This window comes from Psammomys obesus, unplaced genomic scaffold (assembly GCF_907164565.1).
Source record: "Psammomys obesus unplaced genomic scaffold, mPsaObe1.curated_primary_1811, whole genome shotgun sequence".
In the NCBI taxonomy this organism is placed as follows: domain Eukaryota; kingdom Metazoa; phylum Chordata; class Mammalia; order Rodentia; family Muridae; genus Psammomys; species Psammomys obesus.
The window spans coordinates 5194937-5205787 of NW_026596234.1; the positions used below are offsets into that span (position 1 = coordinate 5194937).

General features: G+C 51.0%; 2 protein-coding genes across 2 annotated transcripts in view; both read left to right on the plus strand.

The window, feature by feature from the left end:
* Pmepa1 (prostate transmembrane protein, androgen induced 1) overlaps window positions 1-2137 on the plus strand; it is a gene marked incomplete at its 5' end in the record, with an annotated part of 49571 nt that extends 47434 nt beyond the window's left edge. The window contains 2 exons of the mRNA XM_055595919.1: window positions 381-431; window positions 683-2137. Of these exons, the coding sequence (XP_055451894.1) occupies window positions 381-431; window positions 683-1204 (573 nt within the window). The remainder of the gene's footprint in view (window positions 1-380; window positions 432-682) is intronic.
* An 8399-nt stretch (window positions 2138-10536) lies between these two features.
* Window positions 10537-10851, plus strand: part of Zbp1 (Z-DNA binding protein 1) — an 8953-nt gene continuing 8638 nt past the window's right edge. The window contains exon 1 of the mRNA XM_055596176.1: window positions 10537-10665. Coding sequence (XP_055452151.1) covers window positions 10632-10665 — 34 coding nt within the window. The 5' untranslated portion in view covers window positions 10537-10631. The remainder of the gene's footprint in view (window positions 10666-10851) is intronic.

The following is a 10851-nucleotide window of genomic DNA, read 5'->3' on the forward strand; positions in this document are numbered from 1 at the left end:
ATGCTGAGCCTGTGAGGTCGAAAAATCTTTTGGGCATGATCATAAAGGGAGTGAGGGAGTGAACAGATCAGGTAGAGCAGGGAGGCAGGCCAAACTGGGCTTCCAGATAAGCCAATTAGAGATTTGCTCTAATGCCCAGGGAAGCTGCCTACAGGCTTTGAGAGATCAGATGTGTGCTTTAGAAAGCCTTACAGAACAGCATCAGGAGCTGAGGGAGGAGCCAACATGATCAATGTGGTCTTGTCTCTGACCACACGGATATCATGGAAAAAGACAGAGGATGAGAAATGGGATGGGCCCAAGACTTCACTCCACGATCCGTGGAACTTTGTGTCACTCCCCTGCCTACTGCTGACCCCGTATCTCTCTCCACCTTACAGGAAGGATGCCTCTGGCCCTCAGAGAGTACGGTGTCAGGCGGAATGCCGGAGGTAAGACCAAGCCCCGCCTTTCCTCCTCCAGTACCCCCTGCTCACCGTGGCTGGGCCTTGTCCCTGATCACACACACACTCTCTGACTCTAGCCTCCTCCCCCCAAACACACACACAGTGGCGTCCGCAGCCAGCTCTGTTTCCAGAAGCCTGGGGCAGTCCCGCCCCAAGCCGACACAGCTCTGTCTCTGAATCTGGGGGGCCAGGTCTGAGTCTGCCTCCCTCCCTGAACCCTACTCTGTCCCCTCCAGCCACAGGTCTATGCCCCACCTCGGCCCACTGACCGTCTGGCTGTGCCTACCTTCGTCCAGCGGAGCCGTTTCCAGCCCACCTACCCCTACCTGCAGCACGAGATTGCCCTGCCACCTACCATTTCACTGTCTGACGGGGAGGAGCCCCCACCCTACCAGGGCCCCTGCACCCTCCAGCTGCGGGACCCTGAGCAGCAGCTGGAGCTGAACCGAGAGTCTGTGCGTGCCCCCCCCAATCGGACCATCTTCGACAGCGACCTTATGGACAGCACCATGCTGGGAGGCCCCTGCCCCCCCAGCAGTAACTCGGGCATCAGTGCTACCTGCTACAGCAGTGGTGGGCGCATGGAGGGACCGCCTCCCACCTACAGTGAGGTCATCGGTCACTACCCAGGGTCCTCCTTCCAGCACCAGCAAAGTAATGGGCCGTCCTCACTGCTAGAGGCAACCCGGCTCCACCACCCTCACATTGCCCCCCTTGAGAACAAGGAAAAGGAGAAGCAGAAAAGTCACCCCCTCTAGGACTGGGGCCTGAGGTACCTGTAGGCAAAACCGCAAAAAAACACTCCGCACTTCTTAAGAGAGAAGAAGAGAGAGGAAGGTATTGGACACACAGGCCATGTGGCGTGTGCCAGCTCTCCTCTCTGTGTATAAATATTTACATGTTCTGTGTGGTCTGAATGCAAAAGCTCAGAAAGCTTGCAAAAAAAAAAAAAAAAAATACCACGTTTCTTTGTTGAGCCGTGTCTTGAAGGCAAAAGAGAACCCTCCTCCAGTCTTTTTTCCATTGTTCTTAGTTGAGCTCTGTGCGTGAATGCTACATTTCTTTTGTTTATGATGGTTTCACTTAACTTTAAAGACATATTTGCACAAAACCTTTGTTTAAGATCTGCAATATTATATATATAAATATATATAAAATAAGAGACACTGTATGTGGGAGAGCAGGAGTATTTTTGTATTAGAAGAGGCCTATTAAAAAAAAAAGTTGTTTTCTGAACTAGAAGAGAAAAAAAATGGCAATTTTTTGAGTGCCAACTCCGAAAGTGTGTATTACCTTGTAAAGAAAAAACAAAAAACCTACAAAGCAGGGGTTTAGAGCTATTTATATAAATGTTGAGATTTTGCACTATTTTTTAATATAATATATCAGTGCTTGTTTGATGGAAACTTCTAGAGAGTGTGTTGAGACTTGAAGGAGCAATGTTGAGTTTCAGTCTGAACAGAGCAGCAGGGGTGTCCCCATAGGTCTCGGAGGGCCCTCGCCCCGGGCAGGGCCACGCGCCTGCGAGTCGGTAGATGCTTCTGTCCAGACAGCCTGTGAACAGTTACACATTCCCTGCCGAAGGGGACCCGTGTCGCCCCTCTGGGCTACAGCTGAGTCAGGACTGCCCCCATAGAGGCACCAGTTCCAGATGCCTTTCCCAATATGAAAATAAACTGTTACCGAAGGAATCTTAGTTTTTTTTCTTCTTCTTCTTCTTCTTCCTCTTTAAAACACAATAAGTATGAAGGTTCTGTGGAAGGGGCAGGGTGTGCCCCAAAGCCAAAGCTACTCCCTGCATTTGGTGCTGGGGGGTTACGGTGGCTCGGTTCGTGCAGAAGAGGCTTGGACTCCAGCGCTCCAAGGCTGGGGCATATGCTACACTGGCATGTGGGAAAGGCCTGGACTGTTAGCTGCTTGACCTCAGACCATCTATTTCCCCTCAATATTGATTTCCACTTCAAGAATCCAATTAACAGTCAACCCAAGATTGAGAGGGCCAAATCCAAGTGTTCCCCAAGGAAGCCCTAAAGGGTTAGAAAAGGCCGTCACCGACAGCAGCCCGTATCCTCGGGCTCTAGAACAACTTCCTTCCCTTCTTCTGGCATCATTCCCTTCTACCCGGAAACAGTTTTTGTTGTGAGAATCTGTCAGTTTTTGTCACATCTTTGGCTTTTCTTTGCGGGGTTGGGGGTCTCATTTCCCAGAGTATGCGGGGACCCCTAAGGGCCGTGCTGGTCTGTCTTACATGGATGCAAGAGAAAGGGGGATACGTGTCCTGAGATCCCTAGGGTTTAGCAGGGGCGGAGGCAGAGGCACCCCTCTCCAGGTGGGTCTGCAGGAATTCATGAAGTGACCCCACCACCCCTTCCCATCCCAGAGGTGTTCCCATTTTGTGCAGAAAGCCAACAAGTAAACAAGAGGCAATAACAGGTATTCAGCACTTTTTAAAATTACTTGAAAAATCTTTTGGAGTTCAGGCCACCATGCCTGTTTATACACATACGGTTTTTTTTTTTTTTGTTTGTTTGTTTTTTTAAATACAGGGCACCCCCCAGCATCCTACCGGGCCTGAGCCTAAACCTCTGCAGACCTGCCCTGCCAGTACATTCCCAGGAGACCTACTTCCCCAGGAGGGTTTGACTGGAATTGGCTCCTCTCTCAAAGTAGATTCTTTAAGAGATCACATGGCGGTATCTTTGTTGTCACTAAGATGTCTCGTGTTTGCCACTGTGCGTAATATCCGATGCCTTACTGAGGAAGAGATCTCCCTCCGGACTCAGAGTGGGGGCGCTGCTGAACTGTGTCTCATCATGGGGCCAGTCCACCAAGGGCTACTGCCTGAGCGTAACTGTCCTCATCATTCCCTTCCCCACCGTGCACGTGGGCTGCTTGGTGAGGTCCCCTACCTTCCCGGCAGCCTTCTTGTGGAATACTGCATGTGGCTCTCCTAGGAGAGCTAGACAAGTAAACCTCATTTGTGGATGTGGCTTCAGCTGAAAAGAAGGCCGAAGCATGCCCACTGTCCTCTGGAGCCAAACTGACTGTCCTTGCTTTTTTTATATGGCTTGCTGTGGGAGTTTGCTGGGCTTATTTGGCTTAGCGCCAGACCTACCCCCTCTGGCAAGAACCTTGAGATGGAGAGTGGGGTCCCTTGGATGTGGCTTGTAGGAGTTTGAAGGGAGGAGCTTGTCAAAGGCAGGGTGCCTCGTGTCCTGAGCAAACCAACCAGTGGTGCCAGGTCTGCACACCGCTGTCTGCGGGACCCTGAGCTCTTGCCATACCCTAGATGCTGATCCACACTTTATCTCTTCCGTGGCAAGTTAGGCAGGTCCTGGGCAGCAGCTGGTTGAAGAGGGGCCGACCTGGTTGGCTTGGGGAAAGGGGTCTGCTGCTCCATGAGGTTCTGAGAAGTGGTGGTGCTTGCCTTCCTCTGCCCCATATTCCCCATCTCAGGTGCTTGCTCTAGAGAGATCATTTTTGCTGCAGAGCTGAAGGCTGTATAAAGGCATAAAGGCTTTGCAGGGCTCAGGGCTGGGAGACAGCTTTGTAGAGCTGGGGTCTGCTCGACTTTGCCTACTGCCAAAGAACCTTCTTTGCAGAAGTCTGTTGTTTTAACAAAAAAGTTAAGATGCAACCCCATATCCCATGTAACAGGAAATCAGGACCGGGCAGAAAACAGATCCCTCCTCTGTTCTTGGCCATCCTTACGGCCTGCGTGACTGACTTCCATGCCCCTCAGCTTCCAGAACCATAGAATATTGTAATGAGAATTGTTCTGATCTGTGCTCTAGACTTCAGAGCCGGACCCTAACCCTGAGATGCCACTGCAGAGTCTAGTGGGCCACACCTCCTGTGTCCCCTGTCACCCCTCCCCCAACACACCGCTGCACTGCTGCTTGGCTTCAGGATGCCCTCCTTTGCAGCTGTCCCCGCACCTTCTGTTCCTGGGCAACGCCTGGGATTTCTCCTCCATTCCAGGAGCCCGCCACAGTGGGAGATTACGCCCAGGCCTGAAGAAGCTGTTCTTTGTGTATCTATAATATCTGGTGCCAATGATGGCGTACTGAAAAAGCCACAATACACAATAAATTTTACAGTTCTTTGGAGAGTGAATTTTCTCCCTTTTTTTTTTTGGCTGTGTAGCTCTCTTTCCCTGACCACTTCCATCCTCTGCAAAAACGCAGGACACATGGAGTAAAGACAGAAGCTGCAATAGCTGTTGGGGACCCTAGGAAGTTTTTCAACCTCTCTGTTTCAGTTCATGTGCTTGGGGGGGGGTGGTGGTGGAGGGAACCCTTGCTCCCACAAGTAGCCCCCGTAAAGGAGGGGTGGTGTTAAAGGAGTTTCCCAAAGAGGAATGCTTTTCTTCTCTCTTGGGAAATAAATAGTTGCTCATCATTGCCTGAGGAAAGTCAGGTAAGGTCTGTGGAAAGACACTCTTAGATAGACGAAGGTCTTCAGAAGTCCGTCCTGAGACTCAGGCTGTGTGCAACAGGTTTAGTGTTGGCCACTGACCCCAGGGGAGGGAGAAAGCAAGCTGCTTGCAGGTGAAGCCCGACCACGGGTTGACACCAGTGAGGCCCACGGGGTAAGCTATACCCAGGAGAGCACCAAGCCCTCCTGGTCCTCTACCCAAAAGTGAAGCAGAGAGGGGTCCTGTCAACACGTGGGTGCCCACCCCTGGGTGCTAGGCCTCAACACAAGGCTCTAGGAAGTTAAGGGTGGGGCACACAGACCCCCCCCCAACACACACACATGTACCCGGTACAGAAACCGTTTACTTAATATAGAGTTTTTAAAACCTTCATTCAATAGGTGGATGCTGCAGGGGTGGCTGCTGTTTGGCCTCAGCTCGGGGTTACCTAAGCTCATGGGAACGTCTCTGTTCTTTCAGAACTGTTGCAGCTGCCAGCTGGACCAGGGACACTTGGCTGCCCACCTTCAATGCAAGCTTCCTGGTGGCAGACCCTGAGCATTATAGAGGATTTAAGAGGAGCCTAAAGAGCTTGTCCCCCCTCACCACTCATGGGGAGTGTGGGGGACCACCTGCACCCCCCAGCTTGCCCCTGGGCCACACCTTCTCCAGGGTCACTCCCACAAAGCATCTGTGAAAGTGGTTGATGACAAGTCGCTGGGGCCTGGTGCTCCCACACACAGTAGCCACTCTTATTAGCACCCTATGCTTCTGAGGTTCCTTGTAACCAGGTACCCCTTGGGCTTCTGGCTCATTCTTAGCGAGCCACAAGTTCATAATGCAGAGCCAGAATCTAGCCCAGACAAGAACAGCAGTGCTGGCTTGTGTGCCTACTGGATGCCCAGCTTCAGACTGAGTGCCCGCAGTACCCGCAGGTGAGGGTCTGACAGTGTGAAAGAAAGGGAAGTGTTTGGGCCTCAAACTATGGAGGAGAAGAAAAAAAAATAACCTTAAATGTTTAATTAACTGTCTGGAAACCCAAGAATCATGTCAGATTCATTAATCGTTCCATTTAGTTGTCATGAAAATTTCATGACACTTTGCTATAGTCGAAGAGAATTTATAGCGGAATGCTCTCACCCACTACGCATTCCCAAGTGTGACGCTTGGTGAGGAGACCATGGCTGGTTCTGACTAAGTGAATTTCCTGTGTTTTTAAAATCTAGGAAGATGGTTCAGTGGTAAAGTGTCTGTCATATAAGCACCGGGACCCAAGTTCAAATCCCCAGCATACACATGAAATTCGACTGTGGCGGCTCATATCTGCAGCTCCCATAAGCTAGCGCTGGTGCTGGCAGAACCAGGAGATCTTGGGGCATGCTGACGAGGCAGTCTGCCAAATCAGTGAGGTCTTTGGTCCATGACTAAAAATAAGGTGGAGAGGTATGGAGGAAGGCACCTGACACTCCATCTACACACGAGCCCACCACACACACAGTAAAGTCCACCGGGAATTCGTCATTCCAGCACTCTGGAGGCTGGGGCGGGAGATTTGCTGCCTATCTGAGGCCAGCCTGGAAAAGAGTGAGACCCCGGCTCAAAACAAAACAAAAGAAAAAACAATAAATTAGTAAAACACAATGCCGAGACTATAAACTTCAAAGTAAGGTGTGGCTTGAGCCCAGGGTGGTTGTCTGGATGTGAGAAAGATGGAAGAGAAATTCTGAAACAGGTTGATCAGTGGGGAGGAAGGGGATAAAAACCTCTCCTAGACGCTACAGCTGACCAGTGACTGTCTTCCCTGTCCCCTGGCCCACTTCCTGATGACAGCTAGCCCTAAGTCAAGATAGGCCACCTTTCCCGAACCCCAGCTGGAAAGGCACATGCCTTCTCAGCCCCTTGTATGACTTCCTGAGACATTGTTTCTCTGAGGGTCTGGGTGGGTACCTAGCCTTCCAACCCAACCCTGGGCTGGACTCACACACCGCTTAGACAAACCAAGTGTCTAAACTGTTTGGCAGATGACTAAGTAGACAAATGAGATGGCTTTGTTACACAGAGGGACAGCTGGGGACAGTGATAAGCAGCCTGTAGCACATGCTCAGCTCTCTGAAGGAACCTCTGGTGCAGCCAGACTTGGGCTAAGAACTGTGGGATCCCACTGTCAAAGGGAAGCTGAGACCATAAAGAGCAGGACTTTTTCAAGGCCCAGGGCCAATAAATGGACATGCCCGAGTGTATCCGGCCTCAGTGGACAGTGGGGGACACTGAGGCCAGCAGTGCTCCGCCTTAAAGGATCCACACCTCCAGGGACTTGAGGAAGCTTGTCTGCCCAGCACACCTGCCATAAGCCATCTTTTTGCTTTGCTCTAGATAGGGCACCATAGACACCTGGTTCCAGTCTCTGTCCAAAGCTAGCTTACACCTCCCCCCTCCCCAGAGTCTTACATCACAATCCTGGCTGTGGGGAGGAAAGGAGATGGGTTTTGCCAACACGATGTGTGGTAAAAATATATCTCTTTTCAAAGAGAGATCACAAAACCTGAAGACTGGAGATCAGTAACATGTAATTATCCCCTGCTTTGGGTGGAGAGTTCTAATAGTTTCCAGAAAAACACAGAGTGTGCTCTCCAGGATAAAAAGAGACGAGCTTGGCGTGCCATCTTGTATCTCTGGGCCCTTCCAAGCCTGGAGGAGGAAGCCTTCCTTCCTTCCTTCCTTCCTTCCTTCCTTCCTTCCTTCCTTCCCTCCTTCCTTCCTTCCCTCCTTTCCTCTTCCCTTCCTTCCTTGGCCTTGAACACCCTCTGAGGCTCTGAGGATGCAAGGCTGCAGACACAGCTTCATCAGACCCAGCAGAGAATAGGCTAGAAAAAGGCTGGGAGGTGCTGGGTGAACTGGCAAGGATGCCTAGGTCTCTGCCAGGATCTGTTGTGATTAGATATTGTTGTGATCTGAAGTAATGCAACCCCAATTTTGTCTGGGTACACAGTGATCCAGAATACAGGCCACCTTTCCCAGCATTCCATGGAGGTCAGAACCATAAAACGAAGTTCTGTCTGGTAGGTTATTTGGTGGGAAGTGTGTGCAGTCTACGAGATGTGTTCTTCAAAGTGGGATATCTGCTGTGTTTGCTTAGGTTTGCGGCTGCGTTATAACATTCGGGCAAAAAAAAAAAAAAAAACAACCCACATAAAACAAACAAAAATAGCTACTTCATCTTCTACTTCACAGTGCATCACAGAGAGAAGTGATGTTAGAACCTGAAGCAGGAACCGTGGAAGAATGCTGCTCACTGGCTCAAGCTCAACCAGCTTCCTCATACACAGCCCAGGACAGCCAGCCCAGGAGTGCCGCTGCGCACAGTGGTCAGGGTCCGTCTGCTCACATCAATCATTAACCATGATGGTCTCTCACAGACATGTACACGGCCAATCAGACCTGGGCAATCCCCCAACTGAGACTCCTTCGGGTAGTTCTGTATGCACTTGACAGCTGAAGCTATCTGGGACACTCATCCTTCCTGTGAGAAGGAACAAGCAACCGTTCTGAAACTTAGGGCAAGCCCAAAACCAGAGGCTATAAATGGCAGAGCAACAGGGTAAGAACCTGGGTGACTGCTCGGAAGCTTAGGTGCCCGCCGACTGGTGCAAGCAACGCAAACACAGCAGCAGGCACATCTGCACAGTCCAGTCTGCTACGGAGGCTAAAGGGAATCCCAGGGTTGAAAATTAGCTTGGGATTTTTTTAAGCTCTCTTTTTGCCATTTATCTGAAACAAAGATGAAGAGTACAAGATGATCCAAACCTTTAGAAGAACTCCAGTAGGCATTATGATATAGTCTTGACACTCAAGATGGTAGGAGGATCAAGAATCTGAAGACAGGCTTGGCTACAGAGCGGGACCCTGTCTCTGACATTAAAAAAAAGAAAAAAGAAAAAAAAAAAAAAAGAAATAGTGACTGCTGAGATGTCCGTGGCAGAGTCACAGAATTAAGCTTCTGGCATGGTGGATGCCAGGAAAGCCAGGCATGCCTCAACCTAGCTTCCTCTCCTGTTTCCTTGTGGGAGAGACACCAAAGACGTTTTCTGTTTATGCAAATTGTGCGAGCACATGTGGGGCGTGGGATAGAAATGCCTTTTCTTGCTTGTTATCTCTGTTTTTTCTAGTGAAGGAAAGTGAGGCTTAGATGCCCACAGCAGCAGAGGAGCAGGTCCCAGCTCCAGCCTGCTTTGGAAGGAGGCTGACAACACTCCCAGCTCAGCCTGCTTCTTGAGCTTCCCCACCCCACCCCACGCCACTGTGGCAATGAGGCATGGTGTGGCTTCATGGTGAGGGCCTCAGAGATAGGAAGGGGTCCCCTCACACTGTCTGCGTGAATGAATCCTGGACGAACACACACACACACACACACACACACACAGTCCCCACTGGGCTGGGCCTGTGCATATCAGGGTTATCAGCATACAAAGGCCATTATCAAACAAGGGCAGAGCTGAGGGAAGGAGACCTGATGGGACCAAAGCCCAGTGGAGAGCTGACTCCTAAGGTTGGCCAGAAAACCACCTCAGCCAATGGGTCACAACCTCGACGGGGATCAAATGACCCTTTCACAGGGGTCGCCTAACGCCATCAGAAAAACACACATATTTGCATCACGATTCCTAACAATAGCAAAAGTACAGTTATGAAGTATCAACGAAAATAATTTCATGGTTAGGGGAGCGGGTCACCACAACAGGAAGAACCGGGAACAGAATTGGGAAGGTTGAGAACCACTGACCTAGGCTCTGACTCCTCTCAAGACAGCTAATGTAAGGAAGAGAAGGAAGCAGAAATAAAAGAGGCTGAAGAAAGAGGTGAGGAAGACAGGCATGTCCTGAAGCCTGGCTCTCTAAGTCTGGAGCCACCTTGGCTAGGGACCAAGGAAGACCCCCTGGGCAAGAGGCAGTTGATGAGTGAGCACCACCTGGTGGTCAGTCTCCAAATGGTGCCTCTAGGGAACCCGAGTGATGCCCCCTCCATCCTCCCGGCTGAAGAGTGTGTTTAAAAGGTGACCTTAGTTATTCTGGACAGCAACGAGCAATACAATTTGCTGTTTTTCTTGGATGGTTTTGCAGGCTCTGGGTCCTCCACCTCCTCCCCCCCCCCCGGGAAGTCATAAAAGTCACTTGGAAATTTTAAAGTTTCCCCATGCACAGGCTTTATCCCAAGCTGTATGGATCTGGACTGGTCATGGCTTGTGTAAAGACCCTTTCAAGCTCTGTAAGGTGAAGCTGGCTGGAGAATCTGCCACCTGCTGCTTGTTTTGCAGACATCTTTCAAGCACATCACCTTCTTCTGGTCACCGTTTCTTGCCCCTGCCCTGACCTGTGCAGCAATACTACTGTACAGGGGTCCCAAGGTCCTGCCCTCTACTCCTCACCCACGCCTCTCCAAGTGGGGGTCCAGATGGGCAGTGCCACCCCAGTGCCAAGCCTCCTCTCTTCTTCATCACATACGGCAACTCCAGCTTGCTCACCCACCCTGATTTTGACATGATTTCTTTCGAGAACCACACCAAAGTTTCATTTTCTCTTTCTCCAGAAAGCTGGCGGGGGGGGGGGGGGAATGGAGCCAGTTCAGTACAGTATTTGTTTCCGGGGTGGAAACAGCTGGTGTCTGCAAGTCCAAGAAGCCACCCCTTTCCTGTGGACTCAGAGCCTCAGGCTCGGCCACTGAGCCGGAACTTGCCACCCCAGCCCTAAAGGTGCCCTGAGGCTGCTGTGAGCATGGCAGAAGCTCCTGCTGACCCGAGCACAGGAGGTAAGCGGTGGCCCTGGGTGAGGTTTCTATGGCTCCTTGTAGCTCTTTCCTTGGCCAAGACAGCAGCAGTACTGTGAGGACATCCCAGTGCAGGAAGAGGACACCACAGGTGAGCCAGCATGCTTCAGGGATCCTGCACCCCAGATCCCTCAGGGGCTTTGACCCTTGACCTGGTTCATAATACCT